This window comes from Bos indicus x Bos taurus, chromosome 11 (assembly GCF_003369695.1).
Source record: "Bos indicus x Bos taurus breed Angus x Brahman F1 hybrid chromosome 11, Bos_hybrid_MaternalHap_v2.0, whole genome shotgun sequence".
Classification (NCBI taxonomy): domain Eukaryota; kingdom Metazoa; phylum Chordata; class Mammalia; order Artiodactyla; family Bovidae; genus Bos; species Bos indicus x Bos taurus.
Genome location: NC_040086.1, coordinates 63,330,999 through 63,354,155, shown reverse-complemented (window position 1 = coordinate 63,354,155; position 23,157 = coordinate 63,330,999). Strand labels below are relative to the sequence as shown.

Here is a 23,157-nt window from a genome sequence, read left to right as displayed (position 1 = left end):
GTGTCCGACTCTGTGCGACCCCATAGACGGCAGCCCACCAAGCTCCCCCGTCCCAGGGATTCTCCAGGCAAGAACACTGGAGTGGGTTGCCATTTCCTTCTCCAGTGCATGAAAGTGAAAAGTCAATTAGCGACCCCATGGACTGAAGCCCACCAGGCTCCTCTGTCCATGGGATTTTCCAGGCAAGAGTACTGGAGTGGGGTGCCATTGCCTTCTCCGAACTACAAGTTAGCCATCTTTAAAAATTCAAACTATCTGGAATTCCCTGGTGATCCAGTGGTTAGGATTCTGCGCTTACACTGCAGAGGGCCCAGGTTCAATCCCTGGTCAGGGAACTAAGATCCCCCAAGCCAGGAGGCCAAAAAATAAATAAATAAATCATCTATAAGACAGGGCTGCTGCTGCTGCTAAGTGGCTTCAGTCGTGTCCGACTCTGTGTGACCCCATAGACGGAAGCCCACCAGGCTCCCCCATCCCTGGGATTCTCCAGGCAAGAACACTGGAGTGGGTTGCCATTTCCTCCTCCAATGCATGAAAGTGAAAAGTCAAAGTGAAGTCGCTTAGCTGTGTACGACTCTTAGCGACCCCATGGACTGCAGCCCACCAGGCTCCTCCGTCCATGGGATTTTCCATGCAAGAGTACTGGAGTGGGGTGCCATTGCCTTCTCCTATAAGACCAGGCAGAGTCCTGCTTTTATTAATCTGAATCAGTCCTGCAGCTTTTCTTTCCCCTGTAGCGATGACTTCTTGTTTTTTTATTGAGCTGTAGAAGGCAATGGCAACCCACTCCAGTACTCCTGCCTGGAAAATCCCATGGACGGAGGAGCCTGGTAGGACGGAGGACTACCAGGCTGCAGTCCATGGGGTCACTAAGAGTCAGACACAACTGAGTGACTTCACTTTCACTTTTCACTTTCATGCATTGGAGGAGGAAATGGCAACCCACTCCAGTGTTCTTGCCTGGAGAATCCCACGGACGACAAGGCTTGGTGGGCTGCCGTCTATGGGGTCGCACAGAGTTGGACACGATTGAAGTGACTTAGCAGCAGCAGCAGCAATTGACACACATCCTGTGGCTCTTCATCAACTAAGCAATAGTCTTAGCCAAACTCCTCTGTAATGTTCTGAGGAGGAAGGCAGAAGGATCACACATACAATTTTTAGAGCTCAAAGAAACCTTGGAGATCATCCAGGGCAACTCCTTACTTTATACCCGAGGACAGAGGCCCACAGAGCTTCAACAACTATCCCGAGACATACGTCCTCGCCTGGCCTGGAGTCAAGGTTCCCCAGTTCTCTCCGAGAAGTGCTATTTTTGCTTAACGTTTCTGTATGATTCCTGGATGACGCAGATTGGCTTCTTAAGCAGTGCCTTCGCTTTATTTTCTGTGCCTTATTCAAAACACGTAGGCCTGTCACCCTCCAGAAGCAGCTGCTCGGAGCAGGCTCAGCTCCGCCCGCTGTGTGTTCACAACAGCTCATGTGCTTCTGAGGACACAGGGAGGATGAGGTGGCTGGACCTGTGTGCTTGCCTCTCTGGAGGTGGCATTCATCCCATTTGTCTCCATCCCCAAGAGGGAGAAGAAAATGAATGGTTGCCAGCCTTCCAGTGTTCCTGCTACCAGTGTGGATTTGGTCAGGCTGGTCGCATCTCTCTTTATTATGTGGAGGTTCCCGGCACCCACTCTTTCATGTCTGTACCCTCTGACTCTTGCTTCCACCTCCCTTCCCTTTCTTTTCTCAGCCTCCTGTGTTTCCTTGTTAAAGTCTTGAATTACTGCCTTGTTAGAGGGCTTTAGAACCAGGCCATGCAAAACTTACTACTCAAAATACATGTTTTTCTATAACCATAGAAAAATTTGAAAATGTAGTCAAAGGTATACCCCTTAAAAGGAGGAGTAAATTTAGGTGGTTAAAAACATAACTCCCATACATAAAATAGATAAGCGAGAAGGATGTACTTTGTAGCACAAGGAACCATAGTCAATATTTTTTGATAACCTATAATGGAAAATAATCTGACAAAATGTATATGTGTCTGAATCACTTTGCTGTACACATGAAACTAACACAATATTGTAATTCATCTATACTTCAATTATTTTAAAAAAAGAAAGAACTCTCCAAAATATAGAAAACAGTGGAACACTGCCTAGCTCAGTTTGCAGGACTTGCATAACCCTGCTGTAAAAATGGGCAAGAAGAATTCAAGTAGAGAAAAACCAGAGTCAAACTCACTTATGAATGTAGATGTAAAGTTTTAAAATAAAATGTTACCAAATCACATGAAATATTTGTAAAACAAACTTAATAAAAGACCAGTAAAGTATATATCCCAGGCATGCAAAGATGGTTAATATTAAAAAAGCTTATATTAATGAAACAAAGGTGAAAGACCATAATCGTCTCAATAGACATAGAAGAACCATCTGATTACATCCAGTATATTCTGGTGACAATCCATAGCAATCTGGGCTTCCCCAGTGGCTCAACGATAAAGAATCCACCTGCCAGTGCAGGGAGATGCAGGTTTGGCCCCTGGGTTGAAAAGAGAATTCCATGGACAGAGGGGTCTGGTGGGCTACAGTCCATACGGTCACAAAGAGTTGGACACGACTGAGCACACACATTTTGCAATCTCGAATACAGAGAGACTTTGGAACTTTATAGCCACTCCAGTTATCTGGAAACGTTATATACAATAGAGAATTGTTAGAAGTTGTCCCATCAAAGTCAAGTTCAAGACAGCAAGAGCCATTCTGTTTTTCCACATCATGCTGGAAACCTTGGCAAAGATACAATAAACAAGCAGTTACAAATATTGGAAAGGAGACCAGACTGTCTTTTGTGGGTGATAGGAATTTGCTTAGAAAAACCCAGAGAATCACTGGATAAAACACTTGAACTTTTATAAGGAGTTAAGCAAGGGGACCGGATCACAGGATCAGATTTTTTATAAAATCAGTAGTAACTGTTTAGAAAATGGAAACGATTAATCTCATTTTGTTTTTACAGTTACCCTGAGGACAATTTTAGCTCCATTTTACAGATGTGAAAACTGGAGTTAGAGGTCACCTTGTCCAAAATCAGACAACTTAGAATTAGCAGAGAATTGATTCAAATCTAGTCTGCCTGGATTGAGACCATGATATTTAGCATTATGACATTCCCTTGCATTTCTGTTGTTCGGTGCTTCGTATTAGGTTACAGGCCTCTTAATCGGACACATCTTTAATAGCAGGCTTTGACCCTGAGCTGGAGTCACACCCGGACCCAGAGGCAAGGTTTTCTGGCAGCACACACGGAGGTAGCAGTGGTTGTGCTCACACTTTCATGTTGCCCAGGACCTCCCACAAGTAGGTGGCACCCCATGGCAGTGTCTGGCCGTGTTCACAGTGGGTGACATCAAAGGCTGTTTCTCACCGCTCTGACTCAGGAAGCCTACACCAAAGCCAGCCCACTAAGCAGGCTGAGGTCCCAAAGCACAGAGGACCTCTGCTTTTGTTCTTGAGCTCACACCTACAGCATTCAGAGATTTCCCCCGCCCCACCAGGAAGGCGAGTTGAAAACAGCAGCCAGTATTTCCAGGTTGAAGGTGAAGCTCTCGGATTAGTAGGTGGGTGGGTGTCATGAGCTTGTGCGCACAAGTGGCAGGCATGTTCTAGAATCTGGCTTGTTGAGGTGCGTATGTGCACAGTCCAGTGGCTGCTTTTTTCCACAAGTAGAGAACAGGGGCATTCGTCCAGAGGTGCGTATGGTGAAAGGTTTTCCCTCTTGCCTTTTCTTGGAAATAGCCTAATAATACATTCCTTTTGCTGGTAGACACTTGCCTCTTGACAAGATTTATCTGATATCACAGATATGGAATAAGCCTCAGCTTCCGATGGAGCCTCTTCTGCATGCTTTAGCTCAGAGCAGTCAGGCGAGCGAGGCAGTGAACCGATAGTCCGCCTCAGTCTTCTGGCCTCCCAGCTCCTCTGTAGAGATTTGTCATCAGATTAGGAGATGTCGAAAGGCCTTTCTCAGTCTCACATTCTCTGAATTGTCAGAAAATGGTCCAGGAAACTTTGCACTTGATTCTGCAATGGGAAGAGGCTGGTCCAGGCTGGGGAGGAAGGCTGGGAGCATCAGAAGGAGGCATCGGATTGGCTGAAGATGACTAGGAAGTACTGGGTATGCCTCATTTCTCAGAATGACTTTCCATACATTGTTAACCTGGACACAGGTCACAGAAAACAGGGTGGATTGAGATAAACGGGTGACTAACACAGAGGTGACTGTGATGTGTGAATTGGGTTTCTGAGAACTAAATGCCAAGTGCGTATTACCGTGTTTAATGCTGAGGTAGCTTCTAACCTAAGATGTGGCTGTCACGTGGGTATTGGATAAGAGTTTAACCCTTGGATTTGAATCATACAGAAAGGCCCTTATCTACTCATTCAGAAAGTATTTACTGAGATCTGTAGAAACCTTTGTATTCTGAGACACCACCCGTTACCACCTGGGTCTGTATAAATCAGGGCACGTCATCTTACTCGGAAGCGTTGTACTTGTGTTAAGCTCACAAGATGAACACAGAGCAGGTGGCTCTCCTGGGCTTGATAAGCCGCAGTGCGCTGCACAGAGATCCCCCTGGGCTTGGCGGACGGGGGCTGCGTTTCAGTCCCGCTCTGCCAGTGGTTGCTTGCCATACTTGGCAGGATCCCGAATTTCTTCAGGTGTCTGTGTTCCTGTGTATGACGTGGAGACAGTATTTTACCTGCACTGGTGGACTCCCGTGTAGCCAGTGCCTGGCGCATCATAAGCCTTCACATAGTGTGAGACTGTGAAGGGTTGTATGCTTTGTTGTACTGTCAACTTGCAACCACTCATGTGTTAAAGAGGGCAGCAGTACCTCCAAACACATAAGGAAAGAGGGTGGGTGAGAGAGGACGGACCTGAATTTGAAAGGAAGTAAAAATTCTGTGTGTCTCGGTTTGGTCTCTTTCAGTTTCCGGGATTTGAGGGGTAAGTAGCAACTCTTTCCTATCAGGGTTCTAAACCAATTGAGAAAAAAAGTGAAGAGACCCTTTATTACTGATGATGTGAGTCCCAGCTTACATCTGCAGGAAGTGGACATCCCAGGACTGGACCCTGAGATTAGACAGACCTGCCCTACCAGGCACTCATGTGCTGGGTCTCCATACCCTCCCCACAGTGGGTGGGCCCTCAACCTTCCAAGGAGACCATACAGTCCCAAGCAAGGTTGCCAGCACATGCTGTTTGCCAGTTGGGTGGCTCCCAAGAGGCAGAGGAGAGAAGTAGCAGGCTCTGAACACCCTGTTCCACTCTACCTGCTGTGGAGAGGACTGAAAGGGACAAGAGAGAGGCCAGGAATGTGGTGCAGGTGGAAGGCTGCCCCAGAAAAGGGATCGGCAGTGACAAAAAAGAAAGTGCACCCAACAGATGAACCCAGTGCATTCTGGGTTAAATTACCGAAGGGAATTGGTTCCTCTCTATGGGACAGCCTAGGGTGGATCAGGATTCAGGCTTGGCTGGATCCAGAAGCTCAAGTGGTATCTGTGGGATCCTTCTTCCCTTGGTTTTTTGCTTCACTCCATCCTCAGGTTCTTTCTTTCCCTGTACCTTCACCAGGATTCTAGGCTTACAGGACCCTTAGCTCTTAACTAGGTAGAGACAAGTATCTTTTCTGACCTGTCCATCAGAAGTCTCTCTGGATTGCCTCAGGGGAGAAGTGTGTGTCCATATCTGAATTAGCCACTGGATTGTGGGATTGGAAATAGGCATCACCCCCGCATCACACAAACCAAACAGAATTAAAAATCCAGGAGGGCTGGGTTTCCAAAAGCATGCTGCACATGTCCACCAAGCTTTAAAAATTAATGTCAGTTGTGCTGCACAGTGGAAATACGGGTGTCTTTTCTTTTTTGGCCACACTGTACAGCATGTGGGATCTTAGTTCCCCAACCAGGGATCGAACCCACACCCCTTGCAGTGGAAGCACAGAGTCTTAACCACTGAACCACCAGAGAAGTCCCTGAGTGTCTTTTCTTTTTCCTGAACACTTATACTCCTATTTTCCTGAGCATTTATTACTGTGTAAGTGAACGTAGTGGAGGGGAGGAGAATAACTCTTATAAGTCTATTTGTTTTAACCTTGCCTTGCCCTGGAAAGGATCGATGACACTAACAAAAAACAGTAAAATAAAAGGATATAAATAAGCATATGGGGTAAGGGGGATATAAGGATGAGAAGCAACAACTAAGGAGCTTCTAGATATTTACCAGAAATAGGACACCTCGATATCAAGGAAAATCTTTTCATTTGTGAAAAAAATAAAAGGAGAAGAAGGGTCCATTACTCTAAGGAAGTAGAAGGTGGAGTGGAGTGAGGATAGGATTCACAGGGGCCCTGGTTTTCAAGGCAGTTGACCCAGCTGCATTTGACAGAGCCTTCTATGAGCATGTGGCTGCTGGGCCCCAAGGTTGTGGACAGTGACCATCACACCTGGGATCACCTGGGGGGTGTGAAGCACCCGAGGTGTTCTGGGAGACAATGGGGCCCGTGCTCTGCCCACAGCCACAGTCTATTCTGGTATATGATCACCTTCCTAAGATACCTTCATGGAGGCTCCAGTCTGAACTCGTCACCTCTACTGGGAAAACAGCTCTGTTCTCACCCTCCAGAGACAGTGACCCTCAGGCTTGCCTCCAAGCCAAAGATTACAAAATTTCTTCCTGGAAAGCCAGTACCCATGATACCCCTCAGGTATCCTTATCTCTGAGACTTTCTCAGGCTGGGCTTAACCCCACAAAGAAACATATGGGTTTGATTTTTGGCTTGTTTGCATTTCCTCTGCTTGCCCAAGGACCTTAACCAGGGCCACTAACGAGAGACCATTCTTGATCAAACCGGAACGCACCCACGAGTGGCCTGGTGTGGTGAGCCCTGCCCCAGAGCCGGTCGCTGCTCCCACAGTTAAGAAAACAAACGCAACTTTCCAGGGGCTGGTGGCTGGGTTTCTCTGCCCGTCGTGTTTAGACAACTAGGCCCTTCAGGGGTCCTCCTGCCTCCCACGGCCAGGATAAACTCAAGATTTCGGGAAGTCCAGCGAGACGCCACAAGTGGGGGTAGACGGTGTGTTAGTTTTGGGGCGGACTTGGTTTTTGTTTTTGTTTTTAATTAACTCATGGTTACCTCCTTCTACACAGACAGCTACAGACAGTTCTTCTAATTCGTCTCAGAAGAGGGAACAACCTACTCGCACAATCTCCTCCCCCACATCCTGTGAGCACCGGAAGGTTTATACCCTGGGTCACCTCCACGACCCATACCCCACGGACCACTATCACCTCGAGCAGGTGAGCGGGGATCCTGTTCCTTGGAGGTCACAGGGGTGACCTCCTGATCTGAAACAGCTGCCCTGCCCTCCCTTCAGCCGCATGCCCGAGCCGAGGCCTCTTCTGTTCTCCTACTCTGTTCCCCCATCCCATATTGGAGGTGGTACAGGCAACTCACCCTCACTCAAGGGTTTTCTGTGTGCCAGGCACCTTGCCAAACCCTTCATGTGATTTATCTCCTTTAATCCTCACAAATTACCCAGAAGCAGGTCTTCTGCATCCCCAGTTGATAGATGAGGAGGCTGAGACTTAGGGAGAGGGTCCCTGGTGGAACAAGATTTAGATGGCAGACTCTGCTCACCCAGGATGCTACCCTGCCTCCTGCATTCCTCTGTCCAAAGGGTATGAAAGCACAGAACCACGATTGGTACCACAGAATACTCTATGTTTGGGCCGAAGGCCTGGCATCATGGGCTGCAGGCTCCAGCTTCCTTGGGGAGCTGTAGCTGGAATTCAGTAATATAACAAATATTTACCCAGCGGCTGTTTTTTGGAACAAGTTCGCAAACTGTGGGGCGTGGACTGGTGCCCATGTGGGTGATGTGGCCACCAGTGTGCTTTGAAAAGAGAAAAAGCACGAGGCACTGAGGTTTTATAACATAAAGCTAGATTTATAATGACTCTTTTTTTCAAAATTGTTTTATTGGGTGTGTGCTTCCTAATATTTTGGCATGAAAATGTTCTTTTTAAAATCACAGTATGGTAGCAATAGATGGGAATTGACTTTTTGACTCTCTTTCGAAATAAATTAATAGCAAAGACTGTGTCAGCTCCCAAACTTTGTTTTGAAATACTGCAGGATTGTATTTTCCAAAGCTGGGGAAACTCTGACGTCAAGAATCTGGCAGGAATTAGGACAAAGCCTGTGAGACGTGGCCCTTGCCCTCAAGGAGCTCACAGTCTGGTGGGAAGTGATGGGTAAATTTAATTAGTGTGTGCTAAATTCTAGGATAATACTATAATGACAATATTGGCAACAGTTATCATGTGCATCCTGTGTGACACAGCCTGCGCTTACACCGTTTAGATTCTTTCTCTTTGTTCTCACAATAGCCCTATGCAGTTTGATCATCAGGGAAGCGAAGTCTGAGGCTTAGTGACTTGCTAGTAAATTCTATAGTCTGAATTCCAGTCAAAGCCATGCTTCTCACTCCTTAAAAAGCCTTCATGCTCAGAGGGCTTCTAAGGTGGGCAGTGTCATTGTCTGCCACAACTGGGATGCCCTGTGCAAGGCAGGCTTACCTGGATCCACTCAATAACTGTATTCAGCACCTGCCACTCTGGACAAGGCACTGATGCAAACTGTAGGAGGCCAACCACAGGGATAACAATTTCATCCTAAGGGAGAATGCAGGTTAGGTTTGAAGTCTAGACAGTGTGGCTCTGGGTCCAGCCATCCCAGGTTCAGATTCCACTCTGCCACTCACCACCTGTGAGATCCTGGCAGGATTCAAACACTATTGGCCTCTGGAACTTGTACTCTTACCTTCTGTGTATTTGAGCATCTTATCTCCCCAACCAGATTACAAGGCACCTATGAGCCTTCATAGTCCCTGGTATCCACTTTTGCTTTTTTGAACATGACCCACAGTGAGATACACATTCTATATCATGGACTAGTATGCAGTTGTTAAGTACACACAGATAACAAATGTACTTACCTCATAATGGTCAATGCACTCCAGAGATCTTCTGCTTCTCTGGGGAAAAAAAAAGTCTTGAGAGAGGATGGCCGACAAAAACAGGTGAAACTAAGCTGTTAGAAATCATGGTGCCAGTCACCATCACCTTAGTGATGGGAGGTCACAAGAAGGGAGATAAGCATATTCTAGGGACATCTCAGGTCTGCTTTTGATCTGGGCATGTTCAGCTTCTGGAATTTCAAACTTTATTCTCACAGTGTGTATACCTACCCACATCTATGGCAAAACTGCAACAGAAAGGGGGGAAATGCCGGTCTCGACCCATTAACATGATTTCCTGACCCAGGAAGGGATTGAGACAATTTGAAATACATCTTTGGCCCGCAAGCTGTTAAGTACAGGATGGGTCTGTTTCTTCAAGAATTGCCCTTTGCCAAGGTGAAGGATGCATTATTTGAAGATTGGTTTGTTTAGCTGCTGCGATAAAGTAACGTCTCCTTTTTCCTGGGGCAGCCGATGCCAAGACCCTACCGCCAGGTGAGCTTCCCGGACGACGACGAGGAGATCGTGCGCATCAACCCCCGGGAGAAGATCTGGATGACCGGCTACGAGGATTACCGGCACGCCCCGGTGAGGGGCAAATACCTGGACCACACGGAGGACGCGGACTCCTACGTGCGCTTCGCCAAGGGCGAGGTGCCCAAGCACGATTACAACTACCCTTACGTGGACTCGTCAGACTTTGGCCTCGGCGAGGACCCCAAAGGGCGTGGGGGCAGCGTGATCAAGACCCAGCCCTCCCGGGGCAAGTCCCGGAGGCGGAAAGAGGACGGGGAGCGCTCCCGGTGCGAGTACTGCCGGGACATGTTCAACCACGAAGAGAACCGGAGGGGCCACTGTCAGGACGCCCCCGACTCCGTGAGAACTTGCATCCGCCGGGTGAGCTGTATGTGGTGTGCAGACAGCATGCTCTATCACTGTATGTCGGACCCCGAGGGGGACTATACAGACCCGTGCTCGTGCGATACCAGCGACGAGAAGTTTTGCCTCCGGTGGATGGCTCTTATTGCCTTGTCTTTCTTGGCCCCCTGTATGTGCTGTTACCTGCCTCTGCGAGCCTGCTACCACTGCGGAGTGATGTGCAGGTGCTGCGGAGGGAAGCACAAAGCGGCCGTGTGACTCGGTTTCCCTCCCAACCCTCTCCCGTCCACAGCCCCAAGGGGACTCGTCTTCTACATCTTCTCATCTCTCCCCCCGCTCCCAGGTACCCAAGGCGCCTTTCCAGCCTGGGGAGCCTGCCTGGTGGACTCTGCAGCACCCCCGCCGCCCACTCTGCATCGGCCACACCCAGGCACGCGCGCACAGTGTTCTAAGGAAAGGACCCTCTGCCTAGACGCTCCTGTATTATTAACAATCTGTAATCAAGCTAACTATCTCATACAGGTGTTGATTTCATGTCCTTTCTGCCCACCTTGTCCAGTTTCAAGGCGCCTGCAGCAGGAACTGCTGATTTTTTTGGTGGGTTTTGTCGTTTTTTTTCCCAAGAGCTCCAAAGGCCATCTTCCTCTTGGTTCTAGCTTGCCTGTTGCTAACGAGCTTGCTTCCTCAAGTTCCTGTGGTAATGGATTGTCGGAATGGTGAAACCCTACCAGATGTATTTTTGAACCTGCAGTCAGTTTCTATGTATAGGAGGTGATCTAGTTAACAAAATTCTACCACAAAACGAGATCGCTTTAACGTTTCTAAAGCCAAACTTCCCATGTAAGCTGCAGTTTCTGTCTAGAGCCCATCATCTTGTCTCTCTCGACCAACACCCCAAAAATCTGTCAGTTACTCACTGATGCAAAACATTCACTCCTAAAATGACTGAGAATTGAGCCTTAACTTCAGAATCTTGTGAGAATCAGGAAAATCCTTTAAACTGCATTGTATCCTCTCAGACCAGGGCTAGAAAGGGGATTTCAGGTTTCTCTGAGCCTCCCCACTGACCCTAAAGTAGTAGATCTTTTTAAAATTATGTCACCACCACTTGTAAAAATTTAGCAATACCAGAAGAAAATGCTAATGAAGTAAGAAATTTTGCTCATTGTTTTGCAAACCAAATAGTCTCTTTCAAACAAACCAGTGTTCTCCCGAACATGGTCCGGTTAAGAAACACTAAGATTGTGGTAAGTAAAACTTTAAAGGAGCTTTCTTTCCCCCCAGTGGCTATTTTCTATTAACTGGGGGATTTTAAATGTCATCAATTTGAAGAGTGGTGGGTTGCATTCTGTTCTTGGGTTTGTCATTTTGTTTTCATTTTGGACTCAATTTCACGTCACCAAATTCTTCATTTATACTTGGGAAAAAACAAGGCCATATATAAAAAATCCTTCCAAATGCCTAAGTGTCTTTCTCCTGCAACCCCAAACCCAGACTTGCCACTTTGACTGCTCGGATGGTTAGTTCAGCAGCCTGGGTCCACCTGTCGCCTTGCCACGTAGGAGGCTTCTAATTAGCTAGAAAAGAGTATTTTTCTAATATAGTGCAAGGAATAGCCAAATCTTACTGCAGAAAGAGAAAAAAAAAAGTGAAGAGTGGTTACCTATACCTCGCATTGTACAATCAGAACACCGTGGAGAGCACAGGGGACAGGCTCGTCTGCACCGGCTGTTCTTCCCGCCGTGATCTTCCTGTGGCTGCTGCCAGCTGAGCGCACAGCCTCATTCCTCTCTCCCCACTCCCCGCCCTCAACCATCCCTTCTCTACTGCACACAGGACATCAGTCTCCAAGGAAAGGGACTTTTTTCCCAGTCTGCCAATCATATTGGGAAAGTGCTGGCCACGCTTACCTTCATGGGAACATTCTCAGCTTACCTGAGAGTGCTCTGCATTTCTTCCTCAGATTATCCATGTAAATACCCAGTGTGCTTATGAGTTTGTTTGGTAGGTGTTTTCGTTTGTTGGAGTGACTGGTTTGGGTCTTCCGGTCTGGGAAAGGGGCAGAGATCTATTAATCTGGTGGTGCAAGACAAGAACCACTTCCCAGCTTGGAGAACATCTAGAAAACCTTCGGCCAGCCTCCAGATGCTGTTGAGAGACCATCTTCTCCCCCACCTCAACCCCCATCCTGAGGCATCTCCTCAGGGTCTTTCTCAAGGTCTCCTCTCTACAAAGCACAACACTAATGTATGTTCTGTTAGACCTCAGTTCAAGTGTCCCTATTTATTTCAATAAGAACACACCTGTTCTGGCCACTTCTTGTTTGCCACGTCTGTCTAGCCATCATCTGTTTCTATCTTCCTTCGCCCCTTGTCCTTTTCCACCCCTTTGAAGAGTTAACGCTGGTGAATCTTAGGCCGCGCATCCTTTTTGGTTTGTGAAGAAGGCAGCGGTTAAGGGCACAAGGACAGCCGTGGGGACACTTTATGTAAATATGTCTCTCTAATTGCCACACTGCAGCCAAACAGTGTAGTATTTTCCCAGTCCGCTTTGCCATACTTAATGTCAATCATCTGAGAGAAATTATTCAGATTTTATTTTTGTATCTGTGGTAACAAAACATTAACCAAAAGATTTTCTGTTTGGAAGCTTCCCCTGACCCCAACTATGAAGCTATTTGCTCACATTAACAAATTAAAGTGCCTGAAGCATAATTCATTCTTTACCTGTATACTGAAAACCCCGTTGTATTGATTTTTTTATAATAAGCCTTTTTACCTCTGTGTAAAAAAATATATATACAAGTGTATGATGTACATTTTAGTTCTTAACTTTTTTTTATGGTTTCTAATATGTATGACCAATGTAGCCATTGCTTTAAAATGTACCATGTAAATATAAACACATCCTATCAGATCGCTGGCTTTGGGCTGTTTCTCTGGCTGGAGACAGGGTGGCATTTGAGTCTCTGCGGACGTGGGAGCTCTCGCACACAGGATGGGAAGGGGCTTCCTTTGGAGAAGGATGTGTGGACACCGGTCTGTTTTTGTGAGGCCCTTCCCGCCTCTGGTTATGTCATATTCCCCAGGGGAGACAGCAGCTCCTCGGGCTCAGATGCCTCAAGTGAAAAGAATGCTGTATGTCACCACCCGGGGAACACCCCTCCTCCTCGCCTGGCTTCCCCCACGCGTGCTCCTCAGAGGGAACAGCTGTACTTCCTCTGAGTTGTTTTCAACTGGTTCCTGCTGAACCTTTAGAGTGTGTGTGCATGTGTGTGTGTGTGTGTGAAGTTTGGAACACAGTTTCTCACAGAACTCAATTGTTAAAACTACAAGATCCTTAGTCTCCTCAGAGTGGTTCGATTTTAGTGATATTTGGCCCACTTTCAGTTCTAAATGGGCTCTTTGGATGCTCAAACGTTACATGCAGTGACAATACCTTGGAGAAAATGAAGTGTGGGGTCTTTTAAGGGTCACAGAAGAGCGTTTCCGCTTATTCTCTGGAAAGCCAAGTAGGGGCCTTAAAAAGAGATGTGTAGAGGGACCCCTTCATCCTAGTCTCAACTCTTCCCGAAAGGCGTGACATTTCCAAACTGCTGGCAAAGATGAAAAGCAACAGGAGATGCTGGAAATTAGAAAGTGAGGGGAAAGAAGCCATGAAGATTGGTAATTAAGAGATCGTTGGAGAACTTCATGAGAGTTCGTACATAAACTAGGAGGCACACAAATCAGATTATAGGGGGTGAAAAGTCAACATGAAGGACATGAAACATGGACATCAAATGTAAAACATGTTTTCAAGAAGTTTGATGGTAAAGGAATGGTGGGAATGCTCTGAAGGACAAGAAGAAAAATAATATCTGCTGAGACAATATGCATACATTTACTCATAACAATCTGAATAAATTGCTCTGATTTAAAAAGAAAACTTGGAAGACACATCCAGAGTTTCAAGATCACCTGGCCCTCATGCCACCCCACAAGGCATGTCCCTCCTGGCATCTCTGTTTGGAGCTGAGGAACGGAGGTTTAGAAAGGGTAAGTAACTGGGACTTCCCTGGCGGTCCAGTGGTTAAGACTCTGTGCTCCCAAAGCCGGGGGCATGGGTTTGATCCCTGGTTGGGGAACTAAGATCCTACATGTCCCACAGTGCAGCCGAGAAATAAAATAGCTACTTTCTTTAAAAAAAAAAGAAAGAAAGGGTAAGGAACTAAAGTAACCTGCAGTCATAAGAGGCAATGACCCAACCAGCTTGGGTTGACTGACTGCAGGTCCTTGCCAGGCCTCACTGATAGCTCTGCTCATCCCCTCCCCGTTTGTGGGCTTAAAAAGTGGGCACCAGGCAAGAGCCTTGCCTACTCCTCCCTGTTTCCTGGGGCCCATCAGGCTGCTACAGGATTAGTTTGGTGCCCTACGTGCTCGGCCGGAGCTGGGCACACTTTATCCACCATCTCCTTCAACCCTTTGTGGAATAGAGTTTCTACCTCACAGGTGAGGACACAGGGATAGAGAAACCACGTGAACCGGTCCCTGGACTGTCTTTCTGCTGTTACTAGCCATTAGCCTTTGGGCAAGTGATGTCACCCTTCTGAGCCTTGGTCTCCGCAGGTGTAGCAAGTGAGATAATACACACCCAAAGCACGTCGTGGGACTCCGTGATTACAGTTCACCTGTCATTACAGCGCAGCATACAGGAGGTGCCCCTGTATGCCCAGCATACAGGGTACTCCTTCCTTCCTCAGCTTCTCCTCTGTTCTGGAACTCTGGGAAACCCCAGCAACTGGAAAGGACACCGTCTTTTGAAGCAAAGGAGGCTGAAGCCATTATGGAATTTTGTGAGTATTTAGACCTACAAAATATGTGTGCTGAGATTTCCTTTTCTTAACCTCTCTGCAATACTAAACTAGGTTTCGATTCCTGACTGGCCCTCCCAGCCCCCTTCACAGCCCTCGTGATGGCTGCAGAAGGGCACTGAGCTGGCTGATTCCTCAGGAGCCAGAGCACACAACTTGCCTTACCAACTGCCTCCTGAACCCCCGGCCCCTTCTGTGGCATTTGGGGTGTGAGTCAGTGGCCTCATTTTCTGGGCCTCTGTTTCTCCTACTGCTCTCCCGTTGCTAGTTACCACTCACTCTTCATGGTGGGCACCCCCCAGAAAATCAGACCTTCCCAGGGAAGAGAGTGTTGGTAAAGAATTCTGATGCCCAGGGACTAGAGGTGGTTTGTTATTTGAGCACAGCTTTCGAGCAGGCTGTCACAGTGCATCCTTGTGAAAGAGTGGCCAGAACTTATAGAAGTGTGCAACTGCCTGCAGGTATTCTGACAGCAGGCCCACTGGGCTTTCTGATTTGTGGGGTTAGCTGGTTAGAAATATCACACTTTGAGTGTGTGTGTGTTAGTCAGTCAGTCGTTACCGACTCTTTGCAATCCCATGGACTGCAGCCCACCAGGCTCCTCTATCTGTGGAATTCTCCAGTCGAGAATACTGGAGTGGGTTGCCATTCCCTTCTCCAGGGCATCTCCCCAACTCAGGGTTCAGACCCAGATCTCCTGCATTGCAGGCAATCCTTTACTGTCTGAGCCACCTCTTCAGGTGCAAACCAGATGGGTGGAATGAAAGGAGAGGACCGTGGTGACATCTTGCACCACCAGATACCAGGTGACCTTGCAAATCAGGGTTTTGCCATGTCAATGGCACCCCACTCCAGTACTCCTGCCTGGAAAATCCCATGGACGGAGGAGCCTGGTAGGCTGCAGTCCATGGGATCGCTGAGGGTCGGACACAACTGAGCGACTTCACTTTGACTTTTCACTTTCATGCATTGGAGAAGGAAATGGCAGCCCACTCCAGTGTTCTCGCCTGGAGAATCCCAGGGACGGGGGAGCCTGGTGGGCTGCCATCTATGGGGTCACACAGAGTTGGACACGACTAAAGTGACTCAGCAGTAGCAGCAGCTAAAGAAGCTGCTAGTGTTAGCGTTTCCTTGCAGGCAAGTTGACCCCTTCAAGGGCAGTATTGGAACCAGGGTGCGGCTGGGATTAGAGGGTGGAGAATAAGTGACATACTCTGTAAATTTATAAAGAGGAAACAAGCCAGTTATGTGACAGTCACGCTTCATACGCTTTTCTTCTCACTGTGTCTTATCTCTTTATTCCCCCTAGTTTTGAAGGAGGGCTCTGATTATTATAAAAGTAATTAATACACAGTTATAAAAATGTCATAGGCCACAGAAGTATAAAAATGAGCATCTCCTGTGGGCCTGTTCACGTCATCTTCCCTCTCTGTGTATCTCTATGTCCAAATTTCCCCTGTTTATAAGGGTATCGAGGCTTCCCAGGTGGCGCTAGTGGTAAAGAACACACCTGCCAATGCAGGAAACTTAAGAGATGCAGGTTCAATCCCTGGGATGGGAAGATCCCCTGGAAGCAGGCATGGCAGTCCACTCCAATAGTCTTGCCTGGAGAATCCCATGGGCAGATGAGCCTGGTGGGCTACAGTCCATAGGTTAGCAAAGAGTCAGATACAACTAAAGTGACTTAGCACGCGTGCACGTCTAAGGGTATCGGTCATTAATGGATTAAGGTCCACTCTGTGGCCTAATTTTAACTTGATTATATCTCTGTAAAGACCTATCCCCAAATAAGCTCACTTTCTGAGGAAAGAGATCAGGGCTTCATATGAATTTGGAAGAGACACAATTCAACCCATAACACTCCTCTGTCCTACCCAAAATAAGCTCTGTGCATCCTTCTAGATTTTTCTGTGTATTTGTACACAGACGTGTGTATGTGCACATATATTTCTCTTTGGAGAGGAACAAAAATACAGCTGTGCATCTACCTACACTGCTCGAAAGCCATTCTGTGCCTTCTGATTGGAGAATTTAGTCCATTTCCATCTCAAGTAATTATTTGATATGTCTATTGCCATTTTGATGTTTTCTGACTGTTTTGTAGTTTCTCTGTCCCTTTTTTCATCTCTGGCTCTCTTCCTTTGTGACTTGATAATTTTCTTTCATGGTATGGTTAGATTATCTTTTGCGTGTCTACTATGGGTTTTTGCTTTGTGGTTACCATGACACATATAACCATTTATAACAGTCTATCTTAAGGTGATTACAATATAAGTTTGAACATATTCTGAAAGCTGACATTTTTAATCTCCCCACACTGTTTTCTGTTTTTGCTCTCATATTTTACTCCTTATCTTGCGTATTCCTTAACTAATTATTGTAATTATGGTTATTTTTACTTTTGTCTTTTAACCTTCATATTAGCTTTATAAGTGATCTACTATCTTTACAGCATTCAATTATTCTGAATTTTACTATATAGATATCTTTACCTGTGAGATTTATAGTTTCATATGTTTTTCTTTACTAATTAGTGCCCATTCTTTAACATTTCTTATAGTGCTAGTTTAGTGACAATGAACTCCTTTAACTTTTTTTGTCTGAAAAACTTTATCCCTCCTTCAAATCTGAAGGACATTTCTGGGCATGGAGTATTCTTGGTTGGAAATTTTTTCTTTGAGCTCTTTGAATATATCATGGCCACTGCCTTCTGGGCCACAAAGTTTCTGCTGAAAGTCAGCTGATAGTCGTGAAGTAGTTCCTTGTGTGCAACAAGTTGTTTTCCTCTTTCTGCTTTTAAGATTCTCTTCTTGTCTTCAACTTTTGACATTTTAATTATAAAGTGTCTCTGTAGACCCATCTTATGTGCTGCCTATAAGAAATTCGCTTCTTATATAAGGACACACAGAGACTGAAAGTGAAATAATGGAAAAGGGTATATTCCATGATATGGAAATCAAAGGCTAGGATAATCTATTCTTATATCAGATAAAATAGACTTTAAAACAAAGACTATAGAGGACTTCCCTGGTGGCTCAGTGGTTAAGAATCCACCTTGTAGTGCAGGGGACACGGCTTCCCTGATCAAGGAACTGAGATCCCACATGCCATGGAGCAACAGAGCCCATGATCTACAACTACTGAACCGCACATTCTGGAGCCCATGTGCCACAACTGGAGAGTCCATGAAACACAGCTGCTGGGCCCAGCAGCACAACATGATGCAACAAAGATCCTGTGCGCCGCAACTAAGACCCGATGTAGCTAAATAAATAAATAAAACAAAGACTAGCGATAAACAAAGAAGACCATTATATAATGACAAAGGGGTCGATCCTATAAGATGATATAACATTTGTAAATATTTTTGCATCAAATGTGTGTGTGTGTGTGTGTGTGTGTGTCGCACATGCTCAGTCATGTCTGACCCTTTGCAACCCCATGGACGGTAGCCCACCAGGCTCCTTCTTCCATGGAATTTCCCAGGCAAGAATACTGGAGTGGGTTGCCATTTCCTTCTCCAGGGGATCTTCCTGACCTAACGATCGAACCCATGTCTCTTGTGACTCCTGCAATGGCAGATGGGTTCTTTACCAGCTGAACCACCAGGGTTCGTGCATACTAAATCGCTTCATTCGTGTCCAGATTTTTGCAACCCTGTGGACTATAGTCTGCCAGGCTCCTTTGTCCATAGGATTCTCCAGGCAAGAACACTGGAGTGAGTTGCCATGCCCTCCTCCAGGGGATCTTCCCGACCCAGGGATCGAATCCACATCTCTTGTGTCCCCTGCACTGGCAGGCGGGTTTGTTACCACTAGTGCCACCTGGGAGGAACACCTAAATGTAGAAAACAAATATTATAAGACCTAAAGTGTGAAAGAGACAGCAACACAATAACAATAGGGGACTTTAATATTCCACTTTCTTCAATGAATAGATCATCCAGACAGAAAATGAACAAGGAAACAGCCTTAATCAACATGTCAGATCGTGGGAATGTAACAGAAAAATACAGAACATGCCATCCAAAAGTAACAGGATACATGTTCTTCTGAAGCACGTGTGGATTTTTTTCCCCAGTATAGATCATGTTAGGCCATAAAACAAGTCTTAATAAATTTAAGAAGATTGAAATCATAGCAAACATTTTTTTCAACCATAACGGTATGAACTAAGAATGAATTACAGTAATAAAGCTGGAAAATTCACAAATATGTGGAGATTATACTACCAACCAACCAATGATCAAAGAAGAAATCAAAAGAGAAATCAGAAAATACCTCAAGACAAGTGAATATGGAAATACAGCATACCAAAATGTATGAGTGCTGTGTGCTCAGTCATGTCCAACTGTGCGATCCCACCAGGCTTTGCAATCCCACCAGGCTCCCCTGTCTTTGGAATTCTCCAGGCAAGAATACTGGAGTGGGTTGTCATTCCTTCTCCAACCAAAATGTATGGGGTGCAGCAAGAGCCGTTCTAAGAGGGAAGCTTCTGGCAATAAATGCCTACCTCAAGAAACAAGAAATAGCTCAAATAGACAACCTTAATTTATACTTCAAGAAACTACAAGGGCTTCCCTGGTAGCTCAGTGGTAAAGAATCCGCCTGCCAATGCAGAAGACACGGGTTCAATCCCTGGTCCAGGGGGATCCCACATGCCATGGGGCAACTAAACCTGTGCGCTGTAACTACTGAAGCCTGTTCACCTAGAGCCCGTGCTCTGCAACAAGAGATGCCACAGCAATGAGAAGTCAGAGCACCATAGCAGAGTAGCCCCTGCTCATCGCAACTAAAGAAAGCCCACACACAGCAACAAAGACCCAGTGAAGCCATAAATAAAATAAATAAAAATTAAAAAAAGAAACTACAAAAAAAAGAGCAAATGAGGCCCAAAGTTGGCAGAAGGAAGGACATAGTAAAGATCAGAGTGGAAAGAAATGAAACAAAGACTTAAAAGGCAATAGAAAAGATTAAGAAAGCTAAAAGCTTTAAAGTTCTTTAAAATGATGAAGCTGCCAAACCTTTAGGTACACTCACCAAGAGAGTGAACTCAAGTAAGTAAAATCAGAAATAAATGAGGAGACTTTACAACTAATAGCACAGAAACACAAAGGGTCTTAAGCAACTACTATGGATAATTATACACCAACACATTGTATAACCTAGGGGAAAAAAATCTAAATTTCTAGAAGCATGCAACCTATCAAGATGGAATTGGGAATTCATTAGTGGTCCAGTAATTAGGACTTGGCGCTTTCAGTGCTGTGGACTGGGTTCAATCCCTGCTCAAGGAACACAGATCCCACAAGCTGTGCTACACAGCGAGGAAGGAAGGAGGAGAAAGAAACATTAATACGAATCCTTCTCCAATTCTTCCCCTAAAAAATAAAAACTAAGGCTTCCCTGTTGGCTTAGCGGTAAAGGATCTGCCTGGGCAATGCAGGAGGCTTGGGTTTGATCCCTGGTCCAGGAGGATCTTACATGCTGTGGAGCAACTGAGCCCATGCACTGCAACTACCGAATCCGCACACCTAGAACCTGTGCTCTGCAGCAAGAGGGGCCAGGGTGATGAGAGGCTCATAGCCCTCAACTAGAGAGTGGCCCTACTCACCGCAACTAGAGAAAGCTTGCCCAGCAACAGAGACCCAGCACAACCTAAATAAAATTATAAATAAAAGAGGAGGAAACACAAACTCATTTTATAAGATCAGCAGTGCTCTAATACTGAAACCAGATAGGGACACCACAAGAAAATTCCAGGACAATAAGCCTGATAAACATAGATGCAAAAATTCCCTACGAAATCAGTATACAAATGACTACTGCATTTCTAGACATTAATAATGAATTATCAGGAAGACAAATTAAGAAAATAATCCCATTTACAATCACAGTGAAAAGAATAAGCTGCCTAGGAATAAAATTTATCCGAGGAGGTGAAAGACCTATACACTGAAAACTGCAAGACATTGAGGAAATAAATTGGAGAAGATGCAAATAAATGGAAAGATACTCTGTGCTCATGGGTTGGAAAAATTAACATTGTTAAAATGTCCATAATACCCAGAGCAATCTAGAGACCTAATAAGTCCCTATCAAAATTCCAACGGCTTTTTTCATAGATATGGTACAAGCAATCATAAAATTTGTGTAGAACCACAAAAGACCCTGAATAGCTAAAGCAGTTTTGAGAAAGAAGAACAAAACTGGAGGCTCTCTGATTTCAAACTGTATTACAATGTTATAGTAATAAAAACAGCATGGCATCAGCATAAATTCAGACATGTGGATCAATGGACTATAATACAGAACCCCAAAATAATCCCACACTTACATGGTCAATTTATTTACAGAAAAGGAGCCAAGAATGTAAAATGGGGAAAGAATTGTCTCTTTAACAAATGGTGGTGGGAAAACTGGATAACCAGATGGATAAGAATAAAGCTGGACCACTAGCTTATACCACACACAAACATTAAGTCAAAATGGACTAAAAACTTGAACGTAAGACATGAAACCATAAAACTTCTAGAAGAACATGTGGGTGAAAAGTTCTTTGACATTAGTCTTGGTGATAATTTTTTGGATTTGACACCAAAAGCAAAGGCAGCAAAAATAAGTGGGACTACATCAAACTAAAAAGCTTTTGCACAACAAAGGAAACCATCAACAAAGTGAACAGGAAACCTATGGAATGGGAGAAAATACAGATCACATATCTGATAAGGGGTTAAGATCCAAAATATATGAAGAACTTATACAACTCAATAGTAAAATCACAAACAATCCGATTTATTAAAAATGGACAAAGGAAATAAATAGACATCTTTCTGAAGACATACAGATGGCCAACAGGTGCATGAAACAGAGCTTATTGTATTAACAGTACATTAAGCATCAGGGAATTGCAAATCCAAACCACAATGAGATATCACCTCAACCGGGTTGGAATGGCTATCACAGAATGGGCTAGGAATCAGACGAGAAATAACAAGTGCTGGCACGGATGTGGAGAAAAGGGAACCCTTGTGCACCATGGCAATATAAATTGATGCAGTTGCTATGGAAAACAGTATGGAGGTTCCTCAGAAACTTAAAAATAGAATATAAGATCCAGCAATTCCACTTCTGGGTGTTTGTCCAAGGGAAGGAACAACACTAACTCAGAAAGATATATGCACCCCGGTGTTCATTCTATGAACAGTATTTATGGTAGCCAACTACACACACACACACACACACACACACACTAGAACATCACTCAATATTATTTAAAAGACAGAAAGCTTGCCATTTGTGACAACATGGATGAATCTTGAGGGCATTATGCTAAGTGAAATAAGTCAGAGAAAGATAAGCACATATAATTCACTTCTATGTGGATTCTGAAAGGAAGAAAAAAAATGATCTCATAAATACAGGACATATTGGTGGTTTCTTGAGGGAGGGAGTGTGTAGAGGGCCAAACGGGTGAAGGGAGTCAAAAGGGACAAACTTCCAATAATGAAATAAGTCCTGGGAATAATGTATAGTATGGTGACTATAGTTAATAATCTATACTGTATATTTGAATGTTGCTAAGAAAGTAAACTGTAATAGTTCTCATCATCACAAGAAAAAAAAATGTAACTACATGTGGTGATGGACTTACTGTATTGATCCTTTCACAATATATACAAATACGTAATCAGATGTTGTACATCTGAAACTAGTACAATGTTATATGTCAATTATAGCTCAATTTTTTAAAAAACTATGAGAATACAGATTTCTTCTATTAAGTCAAACGTTAAAGAGACTTGCAAATGTAAGCCAATGACTCTCTTCTCACTAAAATATTTTTTTAATTTGGAAAGTAGTTACTTTTCTTTAAAAATGTTATTTATGTCAACATGCAAAGGGTTTATTATCTAAAATAAAGTTTTAATAAATACTTTTAATTTCTCAATTTCAGTTTCTAATGTAATCATATCAATAACTATACCCTAGTCAAACTGAAGCTTGTTGAAGTCTTCAATAATTTTTGTGATGGGATCCTGAGAACAGAAAGTTGTGGCCTCTTCCTCTCTTTGGTTAAAAGGCTATTTCTTAATTCTGCCCTTTTCCTCTTCAAATGCAGTTTGACTCTGGCTCTTTTGGGGACTGTATTATCTTCTTATTTTTGCCAGCTCTCATTGTATCTCTTCTTATATCTCAGACTGTTTTGTTCCTTCTGTTTCCTTCTTCGGCTAGTTCCACTGAGACCATATCTTCTTGCATCTCTCAGAGCCCTTATCTAAGATCAGCATCTGTTTCTTGTAGAAAAGTCAAAAACAGTCATGTTCAGAGAGGTCTGCTG

At 44.9% G+C, this 23,157-nt stretch overlaps 1 protein-coding gene and 1 non-coding gene across 5 annotated transcripts in view; both read left to right on the top strand.

Moving 5' to 3' along the window:
* The window catches only part of SPRED2 (sprouty related EVH1 domain containing 2), a 126,778-nt gene extending 113,897 nt beyond the window's left edge, over positions 1-12,881 (top strand). For all 4 annotated transcript variants that reach the window (XM_027555643.1, XM_027555645.1, XM_027555644.1 and 1 more), the window contains 2 exons: positions 7,213-7,362; positions 9,558-12,881. In XM_027555643.1, the coding sequence (XP_027411444.1) occupies positions 7,213-7,362; positions 9,558-10,223 (816 nt within the window). In that variant the 3' untranslated portion in view covers positions 10,224-12,881. The remainder of the gene's footprint in view (positions 1-7,212; positions 7,363-9,557) is intronic.
* On the top strand, positions 263-335 carry TRNAV-UAC. The gene has a single exon. It is a non-coding gene; the product is annotated as a tRNA-Val (tRNA).
* Positions 12,882-23,157: the final 10,276 nt, after the last annotated feature.